Below are 22607 nucleotides of genomic sequence, written 5' to 3'. Positions count from 1 at the left end.
ACTGTACTTCCCCGTATATTGTATCTCTTTCAAATGCTGCCCTTGAGACCCCCACCAGGTACGCTGCGGAAGCTTCAGGGGCTCCTCAATAGGTTCTTATGGAATAACAAGAGGCTGCGCCTCGCGTTAGCTGTAGCTACTGCCCCGAAAGCGACAGGCGGGTTGGGCTTTCCCCTACTGACAGCGTACTTTCAGCAGGTCACCATTGCTGTGATTGCTGTGATTCCTAGTGGGTTACAAATTACGACCAACTTATTAATATTTATGAGATAGGTTGATTTGCGACCACCACTATTTTAAAATGTATTATTTAGTACATTAGGAATTGCAATTTCCAAATTGCGATTTACTAAGAATCACAATTTGGAAATTGCTATTCCTAATTTTTTTACATATGGCCCCAATTTACGTGTGATTTTTAGGGATGGTATCAGAGTTTAGCTGTAGGCAGTGCAGAGTACAGGGGTCAGAGGGTGTGCCTGATTTAGAAGACATGAGCAGTTCCTTAATTTGTGCTTACTATACATAACATAATTCATGCTTTTGGTGTCGGATCACTTTCATTTAAGATCTGCACAAGATTAGGCAGTGTGTGAAGAGGACAGTCTCTGTAAATGACCTCGATTTTGCTTTGATGAAAGCTCGTAAACTGGTTACACATACTTTGTGCCGTGTGTACAATTTTTAGGGATAGCGATAAACTACTTGCAATTGTTTGCAAATCGCGATTAGGGAATTGCTATTCCTAATGTTTGAAAGACACAGAGTTTTATATAGTGATTCCTAGTGCATTGCAAATCGACCCACCTCATGAATATTAATGAGATAAGTCGCAGTTTGCAACCCATTAGGAATTCCAGTGATGGTGGCCTGCTAGGGTCAGCAGACCACCATGTCTTTGATTGCTTTTAATAAAGCAATCTTTTTTTTTCTAAATGCAGCCCAAAAGCATTTAAAAAGCAAAATATGAAACGTTTAAGTTTCATTCTTTTAAAGTGAGCTGTGGCCTGTTTGACCACTGCCAGCTTAAAAAAAATATTTGCATCAATATGGGACCGCCTTCCCATTTGCCAATGGTTACCATCGCCTCTGAGGTGTAAGTAAAAAGTGAATGTTTTACAACCGTAATTAGGTTGCAAAACATTCATACGTACCAGTGTGAATCAATATAAGGAAGGGACCCCTATGCACGCCCCTTCCATTTACCGATTTGCATACCTGAATTACAATTCGGTAACAGGTAACCGAATCAGAATTTGGTTTTAGTGCTTTAAAAAAAAAGATTTGTGGTCACAAAAGGCCCATTTGTGACTTCAAAAAGTGTTTTGTAGATATTTGCCTTTGTGACGGCATATTAGTGGAAATACCACAAGGGGAGGATAAAACATTAATTATTCTCAGATTTGGGGGGCTCTAGTTGGCAGAGGTAGGTACCTTTGACCAAATAGGGACCCTTGCATCTAGTCAGGGTAAGGGGGTACACTCCTGAAATAACCCCTGCTCACCCCTTGGTAGCTTGGCACGAACAGACAGGCTTATCTCAGAGGCAGTGTTGTAAAGCATTTATGAACACATAAAGTAACCCAGTGACAACCCTACAGATGGACACCTCACAAGCTGTGCTATAAAAATAAGTATTTTTATATAGACTTAAGACAAGACCACAAATGACAAAAATCCCCAATACTGCACTTTAAAAATGGTAGAATTGGCTTAGTTCTCTTAAGATGTAAAATGCGACACTTTGAGTTCAATGTACCTTAGGATGCGTAACGCTATACAACAAAAGTGTTGCAGGGAAGATGACGCATCAGTTCCTTACACACAAGAACGGTGATGCGTCAGGTCCCTACTGATGCGTAGGGCATGCGTTGGTTCTTCTCGGCGTGGGGAGGTGATGGGTCAGTTTCTTACTGCACTTCCGTGGCGATGCGACCAGCAACGCCGTGATGCAATGAAGATCCGGTGCAATGAAACAAAGATACCGTCTTCTTCTTGATGCGACATGATGCGTGCACGCCTGACGGCCGTGCAGCGACTTAACGATTCTTCTGAGCCGCAACAGGCCCTGCGACAAGCTTTTTGGTGATGCGGCGGCGTCTGATGCGACGTCGATCCTCTTCTCCGGCGATGCGCTTTGGTGATGTGATGCGACAGCGGCAGCGGCAGCGGTGGTGACACGCTTCTCTGTAATACTGAAAAACGAAAATGGCTGTAACTCACTATTAGGACATGGCACACACATCAGGGCATGTCCTACCTTTTACTTACAATGCCCCCTGCCCTTGGGCCTACCACAGGGGTGACTAATATGCAGAAAAGGAAAGGTTTAGGGACTGGCAAGTGGGTGCACTTGCCCAGTCAACATGGCAGTCCCAGACTGCACACAGGCTTTGCAATGACAGACCTGAAACACACTTTACAAGCTGCTTCTGTGGGTGGCACAACCAGTGCTGCAAGCCCACCAGCAGCATTTGGTTTACAAGCACTGGGCACACTCAGTACACTGTATGAAGGGTCTACCAAGTAAACCAAACCAGCCAGTCATGGAGTCACTAATCCATGCATCAATTTTCAATAAGGAGAGCATATGCACTTAAGCACTGATCAGTAGAGGTAAAGTGCAGAGAGTCATAAAACCAACAAAAACAGTCCAGACAAAATACAGCAGGAAGGCATAAAGTTCAGGGATGACCCTTCAAAAAGGACCAAGTCCAACAATTATTGAAAAAAAAGATCTTTAAGGGTTATTTGGGTACAATAGTTTCCATTTCACCGAATGAAGCGCTGTGATCCTATCCAGGGCCGTAGCGATCCAGTCATTAAAATCATCAGCCACAAGTTATACATTATCACTTATTGCTGGCAAATTCTCTTCCTGAGCTACGGTGAAATTCTCTTGTTTCACCTGGCCCAGGTGCATGAATGCTGGTCCGGCTTTAGTGCTGGTGGAGCTCTGTGTGACAATTGTTTATTTGCTATAACATATTGTACAATAATGCTCAAATGAACAGGGCATGGCCCTTATACTCACCTAATTCGCATAAATTCTTAGATTTCGCGTTACATGAAATTCTCAAAATTTCTCAATAATATTTTTAAAGCAGTTTTCTTTAATTTTTTCATGTGAGTTAATCACGCAGAATATGTTTCGCTAAGAGACATTTTCTGCTCGAATTCCTTTCCTTCTAGTATGTCATGTGATCTTATGAAACAAAACGTGCGCTCTTGTCAAAAAATTACATGATTTAGCACATCCCTAGTTTGGATCCAGGGCTCCCAAAATACTGTTAGAGCAACCATTGTTATTTCTTATTTTGTTAAAAAAAAACAGCTATACATTCTTCATCAACCAAAATAAATATTTATGTTTTCCTATTTCCCTATCTAGATGCAGCAGCTGGAGAAACAAGTCATTGATGCAAACCGCCGAGCAGAACAGGCTTATCATCAGGTAAAACAATGGAAAGTATTATTGCCACAAAGAAGTTCACTGCTGTCTCTTAGTTTGGCTCTATCCATGTTCTGAGAATCTTGTGTTATTAGACACTGGGCATTGGAGACATGGACATTGTGACCTGCCACGATTACTGAGACAGAGAGTCCTGTGTATTGGGACAGGAAGACATGGGCTGTAAAAAAGGTAGTCACAGGCAGTGGGTCTGGGAGGCACTAAAACTGAAGCACAGAAATGAAGCCATTGAATTGGGATAAGGACACAGTAACAGAGAAGTGGGCACTGTGATAGTGAGACAGGGGACATGAACAAAGGGACTTGGGGACATGAAGCCTAGGTACTGAAGGAGATTGAAATATTAACATGAGGACAGTGAGATGTGGACACATGGACATGGAGACACAGAAATGTGGATAGTCAGATACAGACACTCCAACAGGGACACACAGACATAAGGAAGACGATGTATTCTGACAATGTTAGACCTTATTACATCTCCATGAAGTTGTAGGGATCACCTAGAAGTATCAAAAGGCAAAACTGTTTGTTTTACCTGTAGACCAGTGTTGGAAAGTGTGTTATTGGTAAGGGCAAATGTAGGTCTGCCACAGGCAATAAGGACACTAACGCATCATAGGACTCAGCATAGGTCTTAGAAAATTATTCCTATGCTGAACCCTTGGTAACGTGGCTGCGAGCAGACAGGCTTAACTTCAAAGACAGGTATGTAAAGCATTTAAATAGACCATTTCAGTAAATAATCAAGTCACAACACATAATAAAAATCCAACACCAATTTATAAAAATAGGAAATATGTTTATCTTTAAAATGACACCAAAATAACAAAGCTCCAATGTAGGGAACCGGAGATATGAATTGTGTAATTGTAATTTGATTTTTGTATAGCGCTAATCACCGGCAGGTCTCTAAGTGCTTTAGGGGGAATAGCCATAGGTTGTGGGCAGATGTAAGGCCCCACAGTGTGGTGAGTTTAGACAGTGTCCAGTGCCTCCCTAAACAGGAGCGTTTTAAGTTGTTTCCTAGATGGGAGAAGAGCCGGTTCTTTACGCAGGTGGTGGGGCAACTGGTTCCAGAGTTGTGGGAGGAGTACGGAAAAAGCTCTACCCCCGTTAGATGCAGTATTGCATCTTTCGGTGGCCAGGTGGCAGGCCTCAGAGGACCACAGTATGCATCCCGGAGATTTAATAAAATATAGGACTTAGATGATTATTCCACCATATTGTGATACCCTCTCGCGATAGACCGTGCCAAAGTCAAAGTTTCAGGTCAGGCTCGAAGGAGCCATACACGGCTACAGCTCGCGGCAGGTCCCTGTCTCAATTTCTATCTTGACACTTAAAAACTTTTCTGGAGCTTTTCTCCTCGAGGCCCCTCGAAGCTCCCAGCCAGTCCATATTCGGTGAGGGTTCGCCGGCTTCACTTGTGACGAGGTCCCGGTCAACTTCCCTGGAGCGGACTTAGAAGATTTCTCACGATCGCTTCAGTGGGGCAACCCAGGAATCCAGGCTGACACGCGATGGAAGGCAGGCGGCTTGGATCTCACGGTTGCTCCCGGTCACCTTTTCTACGAGCGGACTTAGAAACTTTTCTAGAGCTTTTTCTCGCTGAGTCTCTCCATGCTGCTCATGTAGCCGGATCCGGTGAGGGTTCGCTTGCTTCAGATTTTCTCTAGTCCTGGCCAATCTCTGGAAGTTAGAGCGATGGAGCTTTTAGCGGGGCAAACCTGGTTGGCTTGGCCGGCTCGCAGTTGAAGGCAGGCTGCCTGATAAGCCAGTTTGAGTCGGTCCCTCAATGGAGCTTTTTTTCAAAGTTGGTCCAAAGTTCTCCAAACTTCTTGAACTTCTTCCTGAAGTTCTTCAATGGGTCCCACAGTGTCTCAAATTCACTCCAAGTGTCTGGAAGCTCCAAGATGGTCCTTGAAAGATGAGGACTTAAGTTCCCACAATCCACTGGTACAAAACCCTTACAAATCCACTAATGGTTCTCCAAGATGTAGATTTAGTTGGTGATGTTCAGATGAGCTGTTTTAAACTGTAGCTTTTAGGGAGTCCACTCTTTCATTCTTTTTCAGCAAGATAATCCACAGAGCTGTAGTTTCAGATGGTGCAGTCTTCAGAGGTCAGGCCTTAGAAATCTTTGCACAGCAACACTTCTCAACAGGGCACTTCTTGCTTTAGTAAGTTTCAAGCAGCAGATCTGGTGGGCTCTGCCCCTCTCAGATACGTATTCAAAGTTCTCTGGGTCAAGCAAGAGGTCACTTCTGACCAATGGGAGCAGGGTAACTCCTCCAAGATATGACCACATCCTGTAAAGTGTGGCATTATTTTGTCCCAGAGTGCATCAAATCTTCCAAATCCATAATGGCTGATTTTCCAGCAAGGAGGTAAGAGCTGGCTAAACACACCCCTAAGATGGCTAATTTACTTAGACTCTCCCCCTGCATCTGCTCATACCTTCCTTAATCCTACCATCTGCCTAAGATGAGAAGTTCAGAGCTGTAAATGACACTGGTCTCTACTCTTTCCTTAGAAGAGCATAGTTTATGACTCTTCTCCCTGGCCTGGCATTCCTATGGAACAGCACACTGCCCTGTCTGCAGAGCTGGTTAACCCCAGGGACTCTTAGGTATAATAAGGTGAGACTATATCCGACCGCCTTAGTTGGACTAAGAATATGTATAAATTGTGATTAGATATGTTGTGTACGAACTCACACTGATGCGTGGCTTATGATTTACAGGTCACTTACTCGAGATATATTTATTACGTGGAATTAGAGGTGAGAGGTTATACATGACTATAAATACGCATACCTATACCATTAGTTTTAGTGGGATATTTACTCAAATCCACTACATATGTCTTTTTAGGATTGGAATAGATATACCTATGGTATTTTCGATTTGTGAATGACTATCTATATTTCTAATTAAGGACGAAATTAATACGGTGAGCTGTATTTTACATGTATATTCAGTTGACAATACAACCTAAACATGAGGAGTTTATTGTACTGAGCGTTCATATCGTGGGACGGGTATGGAATGAATATCAGCATATATAGCTATGAAGCCCCCTATCTTAATTAGTGATTGGTTAAACGCTACTAACGTTTATAATAATCTATTTTATGTGTGATGAGGAAATAAGAAATTATGATTAATTTGTCTTTGAATAAATTGAACTGGTAACATGTTTAACATGCTCTAGGGTCTGTGAGCAAGAATAGGTTAATCAAGATATATGTACAGAACTGAACTGACTATAAGTTTATTGAATGAGTACTTAGCGAGCAATTTATCTCTTTACAGTGGTACTATTTTAGGATTTTGATTAAACTTAATACTGGAGACTTTGGGAATTCAGCCTATGAGGTGATTCAAGCGTTCATACAAAGATTTTCCTTTTCTTGGTGGAGTTGTGCACTTTGGTGACTTTTGTTACTCGGTGACGTGCTGTATTTTCCCAGACTTTACTATCTGAATACGTTTTTCGGTGATGTTCTTTAACTATTCTCCCATCCTTTTGTTCACTAGAATAAAGTATAATTGGAATTTAATATGGAATATCGTTCATATTATCATGTTAATATTGATTACATAATGTATTTTATTGATGTGTACATTATTGTTGTTTTGGGTTGCAGTCCTGAGGAAGTCATTTGGCACAGAATAGTGCATGACACGTGTTGCTTCTTCTTCTCAAAAAAGGAAGAATTGGTTTTTTCGTTTGGAACCATGAAAATTGATTTGAAATAAACAGATTTGAAGACTTCTGAGTTGGATTATTGTTACAAGAACAAATTGGATGGACTATGTTATGGATTATATTTGGAATCGACTAATGAAATACGACTTATATTTTGTGATATTTCCCGTAAGAAGACAGGTGTTGTTCTCAGCTGTATCTGACTTGAAGTACTACATTGTTTTGAAACGTACTCTCATCAATATTGATGTATTACTGTACAGTGCTCAGGGAGGATTGCATTCATACTGTTTAGGTCCTCATTTTTATGGGGATCTGTGGGGTTGTCTGGTAGCCGACCCCATTCCAACCCTTTGATGCACTCTATATACTCTGATATATAGTTACTTCACCCATACTTACACTAGAGCGCCCTGTCTGAACCTGGTTACCAGAAGTATTTAGTTTCAACCTTCTATGTAGGACTTGTTCCACACACTTATCTCACACACACACCACGCAACAAGCACTGGCAAAGCCAATAGGTCTCGCAATGGCTTTGCTGTTTAACACCGAAATACGGTAATCGGCAACTGAAAAGTGATCCATTAACCTTTGCAAACATCCTTCAACTGCACAGCAAATGCACAGTAGCATTTTATTAACTTTTGAACTAGAAACAAATTTTCTCACCCAAACAAGCATTGGCAATGACAACACGTCTGGCTTATAAACAAACGTTTCAGCAGTAATCAATGGGTTTATGCATTGAAAAAGCATTCACATATGATCTCATTAAATCTTTATACATGCACTGTCATTTGTCCTTGCATTTATGCATCCATTCATTCAGTGACTTATGCTTGCATTTTTCCACTCACACAGCCCCAGAAAAAAACAAATTTAACAACATATACAAGATTAAATAAAAAAGTAAAAGTAGAAAAAATGTGTTGCTACCTAAACACTGCAGGCATATGCTTTCAATAACAAGGCAAATTCAAATTAAATTGTAATGCAATACATATTGAGTATATATGGGACTGGTCTAAGACATAGGCAGCCTTTACGAATGACACACTTTTAGTGAATGTGGACTAATCACTTGCTTGTTACGCAGAATTCATCTGAAACACCTCGCACTGCAAATAAAAGGCTGCAAGAAGATGCCCTTTGTCCATCTCATTCAAGCGAGGGCACACCCCTTGCAGTGTCCCCAGCAACCACTCCGGAGGTGCAGTTTCCCTGTGGACGGGCACAAACTGGACACGTGTGCACTCGCATGATACATAGATGTGTTTCTTTCTAAGCAGTGTTTTCTTTCTATGCAGAAGTTAGCCTTCCCCACTCCTGTTTAAAGAAGCGTAGGGGTAACATCCTATATATTTTGGAAAGTGTGAGGGATATCTAAGGGGGGTCTGTTCCTCATCTGAAATTCAAATTCTTTTTTAGCAAGGGAGAGAACGTCAATCCTTCAGATAGGGGTTTTAAACATAACTGAAATGTATGCGAACAACTGAAGAGCTTGTGCCCTAAAAAAGCTAGTGGGAAGGAAAAATTTGAATATCTCAATAAGTACAAAAAAACAAGCACTTTATAACCCGTCTCCCAAGCTCGGTTTGATATTTTTTGGACTCCTATGATGTGCCCAACTAAATCCAATTGCAAATCATGTCTTTATTGGGTTACCCATTTAGCGAGGTAACAGCTTGCCACGTGTGTGCCAGCATTGGTAATTTGTCACACAAATGCAGGAGTTGCATGTTCCACGCCCACTGGTCCGAGGTAGCATTATTTAACAGAAAAAAGCCATCACGGAAGCACGCTTCAAGCAATAAATAAATAAATAAGGAAACTTGGCCACTCCCAGCCAAACACAATGAAAGAGTATTTGGGATGATGCTGGTGCCCAGCAATATTAGTAAAGAGAAGGTGGCATAACACCCAGAGCTGCTAACCTCTCACACACACGCACCTACGCCCGCACACACACTTACTTTTTCCCTGACTAGTGCTAGTCGTTAACATATTTGTCCAGTTTCCTCTTCCCCTTCGGTTGGACAAAATCCATTTAAGTGCCTGACAGCACCAGATAAAAGGTAGTGCCTTTCCCCAGGCCCACCACGTTCTAAACAAAATCAAACTCTTAGCCCCATCTCTTCTTCACTACTCTGCCCAGCCGGATTCCTAAACTCCCTACAGCCCTCTGAGAAGGTTTTGCAAGTTTGGTTGGCAACCCGGTTACTCTTTGTATCATAGCCTTGACACAGTCATCCTAGATCGCTGATATCTTTGGTAGCTTTAGTGGACCATGCTAATAAGCGGTTGGTCATCTGTCAGCTTTCCTTATACAGTCCTTCAGTCCCTTTAAAGCTGAAGGACAATTTCTGTCAAGATGACGTTCAGTGGCTGTAGTTAACTCACTGTCAAGGATGACTGATGCGAATTTTCTGAGATGTTTCCAGCAAACCTTTAGCAGTTTATTGGAGAGGTAAAGATGAGCGGCATTAGAGGTCATAGTATCCCAAAATGGCCAAAATGAAAAAGAGGTCTTGAACCTTCCCAGACAATTTTTTTGTCATTTCGATTGCGATCTAGATTTTGTGCACCAGTTTACTAACGCCTCGTTATTTAGTTGCCAAACAATTGTGACTTTTTGTTGTGACTTTTTTGGTCAACAAAATCCCTTTAAGTTTCTGCACCTGTTCCTTTCACTAGTGAGTTTTATTTTTGCGAAACTATTATTTCCACTTTCTGTGGTATTAGGAATGACAGCACTTTTTCCATTTTATTGGACCTTCGAAACCATTAACATTCCAGAGAGATATTTTTAGAAGTTGAGTCATTTTAGCAAGTATCATGCATCAGATAATGCCAGAGTGGACATTTAAACAAAGCAAACACAAATGTTATATAAACTAACAATGTATGCAAATCAACCCTTCGCCGTTTCAATATGATGATGATGATCTTCTGTACTTACATGATGTACCAACATGTGTGTGGTGTATCGCACTGCATTCTGGTAAGCTGGAAGTTACATGAGGTGCGTGCATGCACACTTCTTTGTCCTGCGGCTTTTTCTCAGTCGTAATGTAACGGTATAGTAATAGCGAGACTGTGCTGTTGCCAGCCCTAAAATTGAAAAGATTCTAATTGATTTCATAATTGCACATTTACCCATAATGAAACATATTTGAAAAAAAAAGAAAAAGAAATATCACCATTTCACTGATGCAATTTATTTCACTGGGTTCATGCGAGTTGTGCATCTTCTTCATTACTCTCATTTGAACAGCCTTTTTTCTCTCAGTACAAGAAAGTTTCCAGGTGAATGGGTACCTTGACCTGCTCCCAAATATACCAAGGGCCTGGTTAGAATAGTAAGTAAAAACAATTCTTAACATATATATGTAGGACATGAGTTTGGTTGTACTTAGGCTTTAAATACAGCTTGGAATTTGTGTGGGAAATATTTATGTAAGGTCGAGAGATTTTGGAAGTCTCTGTCGTGGAGACTATGTTTTTGCAGAATATGCTTTTGAAGTCTGTGTCTTCACATGGAGTCCATATGGACGAGGAGGGAAGCTTTGGGGCTAGTGCGCCACACAGCAGTGACCTCGTGAGCCAAGGACAGAAGCAAACAATCTGAGTGTGTCATTCACACTGACCTTTCCAGGCTAAAGGGAGAAAATTCAACTACTTCTCGCTGTGGACACGTTTACTATTGATGACGTTAAAGTCAATGGCTTGGCACAGGCCCTGGTGGTATTTATTACACGAATAAAACATTTTACAGTGTATTTTGTGGAATACATACAATTTATAATGTGAATTATATCGAACAGAGACACTTTCGTTGAAACTCAACGCCTGCCGCATAACTTGCTCTCTTAAAAGAGACGGGAAATGGTTGCAGTGCTGGGGTTTGGTATTCACTGACCTCGAGGCGGCCACTACAGCTGGGCTCTGTAAACTGTTCCTCTCTGTAAGTAAACAGGGCTCTTCCAGGTCAAGACTCCGGGAAGCGGCTTGGGGGGTACACATAACTCATGTGCTGAGTACCCTTTGATGGCCATATAAGGGGTTTTGTTATCCTTCCTTAGCGACGTTCTCCCCACATGACTCTTTATATGTGATACACTGTGCGGGTCCTTGTAACCTAAAGTATCATGCCTGCAACTGATTTTTTGTTAGGGAACTGTCTTTCTCTTTTCTTGAAAAAGCTAGAACTGATAACAAATGTAACCCAGGCTAAAAACACACAAACACCATCGCCAAAATCACAAACTCAAGCTTTGCCTTGCACAACTGCATTGCCGCATCCTGGGCCACCCATAATCGACAAGGCAGGTATATAAGTTAAGTTCCTTTGGTGTAATTTACTCGATGATCTTCCTATATAATTCAGTCGAGTAAAAGGACATAGTCCATAGTCCACAGCGTTTATTATTTCTCCACTAGGACTGCGAGGTCTTTTGTCCTTGTCTTCTGGTAGTCAGTGGTTACTGGGAAGAATCCTTGGTGGCTGCTGCAGTATGCTTGTGGAGGCACTTCCATAATCACTGGTATCCAAGGGCCACAGGTCCTACAATGCAGAACCAAGTGAACAACCAAGGGTCAGATGTACAAAACTATTTTGCAGTCACAAAGCCAGCACAGACTTTGTGACTATAAAACGCAGTGCCGCAATGCACAAAGGGGCATATTTATGAGCCCCTTGCACCACCAGAGTGTCACTTTTTGTGACGCTCTGGTGACCTAAACTACAAAATCATATGTATGAGGTCACACAAACCACTTTGCGTGGCTTTAAATAGCCTCGTAGATATGGAGTAAGGCAAGACAGCTCCAATCGCTATGTTGCTTTACTCGCGGAGGCGGTCCATGGGCACTGCGGTGGGTGTTCCCATGCAACGCCCATGGATTTTGACACTTCCCCAAATTTACAAAACCATGTGAACCTGGGAATGCGCCAAAACCGTATGCCTCCCAAGGAGAGGCACAATGAGGAGAAATAACTCTGTTTCTCCTCATTTTTCCCCTTTCAATGTGTGCTGCATTCTGCAGCACGCATGGAAAGTGTAAAAAGCCTCCCAGGATTCTTGCTGAAAACACAGGCACACACCACACGCAAGGCTGCCTGCATTGGTGCTAGGCTGCCAAAACAGCACCAGCTCGGGGGGGGGGAAGGACAGAAATACACTGTATTGGATAAATATGGTGCATTTCTGCCCTTTCACTTTGACGTAAGGTAGTGCAGCAAGGTGATTTGCTGTGCTGCCCTATGTTAAAACCCCGTAAATGAAGCCCTAAGTCTCTCTCTTGTATTTCTGCCCTAAAAGGAATCTCAAAGGAGAGCGGTCTGTAATGTGCATCCCCCCTCTCCTTTGCAAGTCAGTAGGCAATGTGTTAATGATTTGTGACACCAGTTGCAAACCAATGGGTTGTTACCAAGACTCAAAAGAGAGTGGTAATACATTTTCAAATCAGATGCTCTCCCTGAAGACAGCTTCCACCTTGTGAATAGTAGCTGCCAGCCCTGGTATGAGCATGTAAGAAATTGGGTTGCTGGTTGAGGGGGCTGAAACCCTACTAAAGTAACAGCCACAATCCTTGTTAGTGTGAACCACAAAAAGTCACTAAATTAACATGTGCTTAACCCTTTGTTAGTTTAGAACCAAAGCAGTCAGGCTTAACTTAAAGGCAATGTGTAAAGTATTTATGCAGCACTCAAACAATAAAAACGTGTAAACAAAACACAAGGATATTCCCACACTAAATTAGAACAATAAAGTTAAATGTAATACATTATTTGACACTAAAACAGCAAAGATTCAATCAGTAAAACCAGATTTGGGATTTTTTTAAGTTTAAAGCAAAAAATAGTACCTAAAAGATCAAAGCGCCAACACAGGGCATCTACTCACCCAAGACCTCAGCAAAGTTGAAAGTTATGGCCGACTGTAATGTAGTGCATTTTGGATAGTGCAATGGGCCTGGTCGCCACTTACCTTCGGACTTAGACGAAATTTTGAAGAAAAAATGCTGAGAAGTTAAGTTCAGCGAGACAAGGCATCTGGTTATGTTTGAGGAGGAGTTGTCATCATTGGGGAGCCACTGGACGAAGTCGTGGTAGAGATTTCTACGTTCTGACTTGGTTTTGGAAGTCGAAAATCTTCAGCGGGACAAAGCTGCAGGCTGTAGTCAACAAGGGCTCCAGGAGGCCGGTTACTCTTCCAACGAAGAGCCGCTGAACAGGATTCGCTGATGCCGAGAAGAAGGTAGCAGGAGCTACCACAAAGTCAGGCTGACTGGTGCTGCACCGCAAGCGGCTCAGTGGTCAGGTATGCCCCGGTCTCCACTCTGTACTCAGATAACTATGTGGCCGAAAAATTGTTATGTTCCAAGTTTTGAATTTGGGCGATTAGGGCATATTTAGCATCACTTCCAAGGGTCCAGGATTGGATCAGCATCACTTGGATGGTCATGTCTCACTTAGACTTGTGCGGTCGAAGATGGTTTGAGGCTTTTCTGCCCCTGAGGCTCTGATCAGGATGCCATCTAGCCCTTGGAGTTACTACGGTAGTCGTGGGTTCAAGCAGAAAAACAGGTCTCAAGCACCAGGGCATTCATCTGAGTTCACAGGGCAAGCTGTAGGCAGCAGGGCAGTCCTTTGAAGTACACAACAAGCAGTCCTCTGATAGTCCTCAGCCAAAGGGAACTGAAGAGTGGTTCTGAGGGTCGAGTATTTATACCTGCTCTCAGCTTTGAAGTGAAATAAACTTATTCTTTTCCACCCACAGATGATGCTGGGATTTTCTTCCTCCCTATCCTGGTCCCAGGATGTCTGGGGCGACAAAAGGCTAATGTGAAGTTCCTTGTCTGTTGGCTGAGGCAGTGTCTTTGTATGTGGGGATGTGCAGAGCTCCTCCCCTTCCATCTTGTCAAGATGGTGCACCCTGCCAACACTCAGTCCCCACTTTGTAATACTGTCAGGAAGGAATACACAAAGGCCAACTACACCTAGTCATGTAACCCAGGACATAGGCTGCAGGCACTAAATGGTTAGGACAAGAAAATAGCAAATTTCTAAAAATGGCCTTTTCCGAATTTTTACTTCAAATCCAAAAGCGTTTCACATTACAATTAATGAGAGACCAAACCTGACATTTCTACCTCTTCCCAAACGAAATTTGTCACTTATTAAATGTGATGAGGTAACCCATTATTAATCCGTGGACCAAACCCTATGGGCAATTTAGGGCCTAGTCTAGAAGTGACTTATGTGTATGAAAAAGGAAGGTTTAGGCTAGGCAAAAGGTTAGTTTTGTCAGTTTGAAATGGCAGTTTGAAACGGCACTGCAGGCTGCAGTGGCAAACCTGAGGCATGTTGTAAAAGGCTACTGTAGTGGTTGGCACAATGAGGGCAGCATGTCCACTAGTAGCATTTAACTTACAGACCCTGTGATGACGTTGAAATACTACCACATTACTAGGGACTTACAAGTAAATTAAATGTGCCAACTAAGTGTAAGACAATTATGCTAAGTTTTAGGGAAAGTGCACATGCACTGTACCACTGTTTAGCAGTGGTAAAGTGTACCTAGTCCTAAAGTCAAAAAAATAAATTCAGCAAAACAGGAGGGGTGAAGGCAAAAAACATGTGGGTGACTCTGCAGAGAGGGCCAGATCCAAAAGTACCCACAGTATCACAAGAATGGCCTGTGGCCAGCAACATGGGCGATAGGACATAAATCTGCAGTCCATCACTGGCTGACATCTTTATCCAAAGCTTGTCTATTATCACAGTAACCATCTACTCACTAAAACAGATGAGCAAGCTACAGAAGATGTTTTGGAGCAGTTTGCTGTAACTTTGACACTCTGGTCAGTGTAACCATGCGCTTTATAAGCTCAGTTTACTTTATTACTTACTTTGAGCATCAATAATAGATGCTTAGAAATGCTGAGGCTCTGTTTCACTTGACTGGAATCAAACAACATGGCAGCCATGAGGAAACTGAATAGAGGAGTACACAAATGAGGAGGAACCAGCAGTGGCCTGGGTTATTAGTAAGCATAGAGCAGTGGGAAAGGTTAATCAGTGAAGTGCACCCCTATGTGAACTCTATGAACCATGATGCCTGTCCATCGCTTCCTTCACCACATGACTGACACAGTGACTTAACAGTCTGATAAGATAAATCACAAGTGAGGGAAGAAGTTTTCTAATTTGATGATCTGCAGTCTTCTGGATTTTTAAGTGGGGCTCAGAGAAGAGGGGCAGTACGAGATTTGTGATTCCCTGGGGTGAGGAGGTGACCTAAAAGTGTAGACCCCCTGAGGAAATTGTAGTGTGGTGTGCAGCTTACAAATTGTCTGGTGTCAGTTCCCATCTGAATTGAGAGGCACTGAAGGAGACAACTTGTGTAATCCAGAAATCGGATGAACCTGTGGACCTCGGTGAAGGTGGCTGCCCTTGTACCTTGGCATTGGCATATTTGTAACCTGCCTAATGAAAAAGTGGAGACTGATGACTATGACAGCACACACAACAAGCTGGTGTAAAACCCCACTGGTGAGTTGACAACTGTGTGGAATAAACTGAGTGTGCCTTTTACAGGCTGGCTATCAGATGGTAAACCAATCCATAAAGGATGATTAGTGCTCAACATAGCAAATGTGGGTATATCATGTTTACTTATATACACGTGATACATTAACACTGAATGAGGATGGGAAACCCAAATCTAGCTGTCAGGTGCACCTGACAGACTGGTTGTGGAAGGACACTTACCTATGATTGCAAATGCAGACACCACAGCCATATTAGACTTCTTCCTGTTGTCCAATCAAGGCATGTGGACTTCTGTGGACATCAAAACAGACATAAAGCAATAAATGTAGGATTGGTATGTGTGGACTAGAGAAAGGTAACAGAACAGGTGGTGGATATGACTGTGGAAATAAGGTGACAGAAATAAAAAAAAACAGTTACATGATTTACAGGAAAAGGATCACTTCCTGGAGTACTGCCATGAAGATGCTGAAGGCAGAACCAGAAGTAGCAATATTCAACTTGTTGGGCTCCCAGACAGAGCAAAAGGCTCTAGCTTTGAACTGTTCCTTGAGAGATAGGTAAGTGTAATGGTGACGTAAAACAGACTCCATTGAAAGAGTGCAAAGGACGCTGATGCCCCTGCCAAGGGTGCCGCCTAGAGCCATTATTACCAAACTACTGAGTGATCCTCTAGCATGCGCAGTCTGGTCCATACAAGATTGAAGGTTCACAGGTGCTGATCTCCCCAGATTAGCCTATGGTAGGGTGAGAAGAAAACTGCCATTTCTAGAAGTGAAGAAAAGACTTTGAGACATGCAGCTCTGATACATGGCAACTACCCAAAGTGATCGGCCTGTCCATGGCTATCACTGCTCTGATTGATTGGCCTGTGCTTGGATGCCATTGCAGGCCCATACATCGCCTGATGTCATGACCAAGCCAGACAAGGCTGCACCTGGTATGAGGCCGTCACTGAAGATGCCACCGGCTGCAACACTCACCTTTGGTCAGCTCAGAGAAATGATGACCGAGGACTGTCTTCTATGTCTCTACTGGGTGCACTGCATGAGTGTGGGCCCAGAAGTCAAAGTGTGACCCATGTACGATGCTGCTGGCTTGTGTGCAGCTTCTTAGAAGAGATTGTGCAAGCACACTGCATAACCTGGCAGCTGAACTGATCCACTGAGGACTCATCCACTTTGTGTAGTTAAACGGAGAACTAAAAATTAAGCGCACTGATTACAGGAGTGATATAACTCCACCAAGACAACTGAGTAACAGAGCCTGATTCAAGGGAGAAAATTGGGGAATAGCAGATTGAGGCTCAGGACTGCCTGATAGGAAGAAGGATACTAAACTGAATATTGATTTTCCAGTGAGTAGTGTTCCAAGCTAATTTGCATTAAAGTACATTTTGTTCCTTTCAGTTATATAAATGTGGCCTGAGAGAGACTGCGGACTGTGTGCGGTGTGGTGCTCCGAATGCAGATTTTTATCATGTCGCATGGCTGTGTAGCTGCGTGTTTGCTTTCTGGACTGCAGTGGTTCACATTTTAATGGATATAGTGTTGGAGCCGGTGGGTTGTACACCTGAGCTGTGCTTACTTGGATATGTCAAATGTTTGAAACCGGCTAGCAGACGTATCGGTGTGATCTCCACTCTGTTTGCAAAAAGGGCGGTGGCGCAGTGCTGGGGCTCCAGGTCTGCACCCACTGTAAAGGGGTGGCTTTGAGATTTGGTTTATTGCAGGGATCAATTGCAAGTGTATGAAGAGGAGGTACCTGAGTCCTCCTGCCCTAAGGATACTTTGAATGTTATACCCAAAGTGCTGGTGCTTCCTATTCAAATTGCGGCAGCCATTCACTTGACTGCTCTTTACCCCGTACTTAATGCTGGCTGCTGACTCAGGGATTGCACTTCCATTTTGTTGTCGTCTATGACATGCAGAAAATGTGTTGTTATATCCAGGAGGAGTGGTGATTATGGAATAGCTGCTCTGCCTGGGAGGAGGGGTGGGGGGGAGATGGGAGGGAGTTTTGTGGGGTGTATATGATCGATTCATCAATCAAAGATTTGAACTCTCGATTGTATGCTTTGCCTTGAAAGTAATAAATACTTTTTATTTAATTAAATTTACATTTCGTTCCTGGATTGTACATTCATTTAGTAAATCGAGCTCCTACACACTACCTCCCTGAGAAGCCTGTGACTGCTCTCCATCGCTACCACTGAGAGTCAAGTTCTAAAAGAGTTTTACTTGGCCCAGTTTGCAGGGCCATAGAGGATGGACCCTGGGATAACAGAGGCAAGCAACCTCAACCACCATGGTTGAGGTCCAGTATGTAGTGTCCTGACAGCCTAGACACTAGCCAATAAGTACGCCACACATGGAGAGTAGTTAGTTTCAGTGGCACTCTCAATGGCATGCTTGATGTGTTGGCAGCTCTTCTCACACTGATGTGACCAAGGAAAAGATATATTCTTTTTCGTTAGTTCTTGAAATGGTGCATTGACCATAGCAAAGTATTGTATGTATCTTGAACACTAACTGGCTAGTCCAAGAATGGATCGTAACATGGAAATGTCTAGTGTGGGATTTGTAGCAGACAATGCTTGTACCTTTGCTGGATCAGGTTTTATACTTCTATTGAAAAAGACATGGCCAAAGAATTCCAAGCTTTTCTTGTAGAATTCACATTTGTATGCAATCAGAGATAAGTCTGCAAATGACATATTTGCATGAGAGCTTTGTCGTGCTCTTTCTGTCTGGCTCTGAAAATTAATATGTCATCCTTGTAGTTAAATGCATTTACTACGGGCGGTTTGATACGCCGAATGACATCTTGGAAAAGTTCTGCAGCAGAGGACACACCAAAACTCCATCACTTATTGCGAAACAAACCAATATGTGTAGAAAAGGTTGTAAGGTACTGGATTTTTCTTTAAGCTCCAATTGGTGATATCCTTTATTTGAGCTGGGTTGAGAGAAGAACTTTGCACCATTCATTTGAGTTATCATATCAGCAATGTGCGGACCTGGATTTCTCTCTCGCTCAAGCGCCTTGTTGGCCTGGCGTATTTCAATGCATGTGCATACAGCTCCTTCTCTGTCTCTTTTAGGCACTACTACAATGGGAGAAACCCATGGCGTTGGACCAGTGGAGCATTCAATTATGTCATGTATAAGCAATGAATGAAGTTCCTTTTCAACATCCTCATGCAAGTGAAACACAATTCATCTGTGTCTTTGTGCAAGAGGACGAACATCTTCATTTATATGTAACTTTACTTTCATTGTTTTGAGTTTTCCTTACCTTTGAAATAATGAAGGAAGTTAACTTACAATTTTATGATGAGCATTCGTAGTTCACTGATATCAGTCCAATATCAGCAGTAGTATTATAACTTAGCAAACACGCACTTGAAACTGTTCCTTGAAATACATGAATAGGTGCTTGCACCACACTTTTCTTGCATTTCATTGTGGCTACAAAGGATCTTTAACTCTTTAAGGACTGCGAAGCAGCACATATGTATACTTTTGTCTTTGACTTAGTAAGTGGTGGTAGTGGAGACAGTTCTTGAATTTTCCTCAGGCATGATATTTATTGTTCCACCAACGTCAATAATGAATGATAGTGAACACCCATTTATTTTTAGAGTGATTGTCGGACAATGTTTGAATGTGTTTGGTGCTCCTTCATATTGATTTTTCTTCACTTTGAGTTATTTCACCATTTTACCTGTCCTACATGTGCATGCCTTTCAGAGGTGTACTTCGACATCGCACAGTTATCATTGTCGCTTTCACTGGAAACTGAGACTGTCAACTTTGTTTGGTGTTGATTTGCCTCAGTTGGTGTGACCGGTCGGCCTTGTGGGAGTGCGTCGTACGTTGCTGAGGTAGCATTCGGTCGGCCGTTTTGTCTATATGCTGTGATACACTTACTTTTTTCTTCCCCCTGCAAGTCATCACCAAATAGTTCGCTTTACCACAGCCGAGGCATGTTTTCCTAGTGATAGGATATATACCTTCATGTGGAAATGACAGTCCACATCTGTAGCACATTCTCTTTTTCTGTGAAGACATCACCCTGTGCCCCTCAGCCTTGTACCGTGGCCTACTTTCATGCTCAGGACTGATGCACTTTAGGTACATCCGGCCTCTATATCAGTCACTCGACAATCAGCAGGCTCTTCAGCACGGGCAAGCTTGAGGGCATGTTATAAACTCAGAGTTTCCTTCAGCATTCTTCTTCGAAAGGAATCTGACAGACATACTTCGATTACTTTGAGGCTGGTCGCTTCCTCATCATTAAATTAATCGAATTTACAGTCCTTCACCAGAACTTCCAGTCTACAAACTCATTAATGGTCTCATCTGGTCTCTGGTGCTTTTGACTAAATATGTATCTTTCGTAATCCACATTTGGCATTGGATTAAACTTGAAATTCAAAGCTTTTTGATTTGTTTGTACGTCGCTTCACCTTCTTGTGATATCATTTTCATGGCTTCTTTCACTCCTTCACCAGCATGTTCCTCAAACACTTTATAATATTTTTATGATCTATTTCAACGATTACATCTATAAAATCTTCAAAAGTCCCTATCCACCCCATTCATCTATTGCCAATATTGTGTTTTTTTGTAGTTAGCAGTTTTAAAATGCAGCAGCCGTATAGAAATTGGTGGACAGTAGTGGCTCTCAGGTGCTTTTTGTGGAATTTAATCAGGCAGAGCTCCTCTAGGGGCCCTGTGACGTGCTGGCTGCGGGGTGAGCTTTACTAACTTTCAAAGCTTGGATCTTGCCCTTGTTCTCAATTAGAGCTCATTACTTGATGGCTGTCTGGGAAGTTGTTCTGGGTACCTGTGCTGCAGCTTTGGTGGTGGGCCACTTCATCTGACCTCCTGATGCGGAAGCCGGGAGAGTCGTTCCTCGATTTTTAAAAACTGTTATACTGTGATTTTAAGACTGCTTTTATTATATTGTTGAGTGTGATTTGTGATTTTAAAACAAACTACCTCTCTCTTCTGGGCACTCCCGCGCAGCTGCCGGAACGCTGCCACGGGCTATTTCCTGGTGTTGCCGCCACCCCCGTGGGACACTCAGGCCACGCCCACCACCAGCTAAGCCACGCCCCTTTTCCGAGTGAATAAAAGCGCGACACAGCTTAACGCGAGGCTGAATACTCTGACCTCCTGAGGCGGAAGCCGGGAGAGTCGTTCCTCGAATTTTTAAAAACTGTTATACTGTGATTTTAAGACTGCTTTTATTATATTTTTGAGTGTGATTTGTGATTTTAAAAAACAAACTACCTCTCTCTTCTGGGCACTCCCTCGCAGCTGCTGGAACGCTGCCGCGGGCTATTTCCTGGTGTTGCCGCCACCCCCGTGGGACTCTCAGGCCACGCCCACCACCAGCTAGGCCACGCCCCTTTTTCGAGTGAATAAAAGCGCGACACAGCTTAACGCGAGGCTGAATACTCTGACCTCCTGAGGCGGAAGCCGGGAGAGTCGTTCCTCGATTTTTAAATACTGTTATACTGTGATTTTAAGACTGCTTTTATTATATTGTTGAGTGTGATTTGTGATTTTAAAACAAACTACCTCTCTCTTCTGGGCACTCCCGCGCAGCTGCTGGAACGCTGCCGCGGGCTATTTCCTGGTGTTGCCGCCACCCCCGTGGGACACTCAGGCCACGCCCACCACCAGCCAGGCCACGCCCCTTTTCCGAGTGAATAAAAGCGCGACACAGCTTAACGCGAGGCTGAATACTCTGACCTCCTGAGGCGGAAGCCGGGAGAGTCGTTCCTCGATTTTTAAAAACTGTTATACTGTGATTTTAAGACTGCTTTTATTATATTGTTGAGTGTGATTTGTGATTTTAAAACAAACTACCTCTCTCTTCTGGGCACTCCCGCGCAGCTGCTCGAACGCTGCCGCGGGCTATTTCCTGGTGTTGCCGACACCCCCGTGGGACACTCAGGCCACGCCCACCACCAGCTAGGCCACGCCCCTACCTCTACCTCCTACTTAATATGTGCCTTCATCGGAAGCGCAGCGGACGAGCGCAGCGGGCGCGCGGTTTGCGCGCCGAAGGCGCACCTAAGGCAAGCCCGTCTACGCCCGTCCGCGACCTGTCCACGACCAGGGCCGGCTATGCTGCAGGTAGGGGGGTGTGTGGTGGAAGGATTGTGTGGTCTAGAGAGGCCCTATGGGCTTTTAATAATACCTCCGAGTGTAGCACTCATGATCTAAATCCTCAGACCGTCACCCCCCCTCAGATCTGTGGGACTTGTGGGGTATCCCTCGGTCTTAGTGACTTGATGAGGCCATCCATACCCAGGCCACTAATTATTAAAGAGCTCAGAGCAGCCCTACTGAACTGCAGATCCCTAGTCAAACACACAGACGATATCTGGCTACTTTTGGAAGAGCAGGAGTGGGATATTCTGTTTCTTACAGAAACTTGGATCAAGGAGGATAACATGACCTCCATTGCACTAGCAGTCCCTCCTGGATTTAAAATGTGTCTCTCTAATCGCTTAGGAGACAAGAGAGGTGGCGGAGTGGCTGTTATCTTTAAGGAACAGCTAGTACTAACCTCCTCGATCCCCACCATAATTCAGGGTATTGAGGGTCTTCACTTCTGTTTTCAGGTGAGCCCCCAGTTATCCCTAGCAGGTTTAGTGATCTACCGCCCCCCTGGCGGTGAGGATCCCAATTTATTCACTCTGCTGGATACGATTGTTCAGAGCTCACTCCTCCATCCTCAATTTATCGTGGTTGGTGATTTTAACATTCATATGGACAAAGTGGACTGCGCTATTGCAGAACTGCTCAGATCCACACTTAGTACGGCCAAGCTGAGGCTGAT

The 22607-nt window shown here is 43.3% G+C and overlaps 1 protein-coding gene across 1 annotated transcript in view; it reads left to right on the top strand.

Annotated features, from left to right (window-relative positions):
- The window catches only part of PLEKHH2 (pleckstrin homology, MyTH4 and FERM domain containing H2), a 666795-nt gene that overhangs the window by 178124 nt on the left and 466064 nt on the right, over positions 1 to 22607 (top strand). The window contains exon 2 of the mRNA XM_078649687.1: positions 3392 to 3454. Coding sequence (XP_078505813.1) covers positions 3392 to 3454 — 63 coding nt within the window. The remainder of the gene's footprint in view (positions 1 to 3391; positions 3455 to 22607) is intronic.

The sequence above is a fragment of the Lissotriton helveticus genome, chromosome 6, assembly GCF_964261635.1.
Source record: "Lissotriton helveticus chromosome 6, aLisHel1.1, whole genome shotgun sequence".
In the NCBI taxonomy this organism is placed as follows: Eukaryota; Metazoa; Chordata; class Amphibia; order Caudata; family Salamandridae; genus Lissotriton; species Lissotriton helveticus.
The sequence above is the reverse complement of the archived record's forward strand: the minus strand, read 5'-3'. Positions and strand labels throughout refer to the sequence as shown.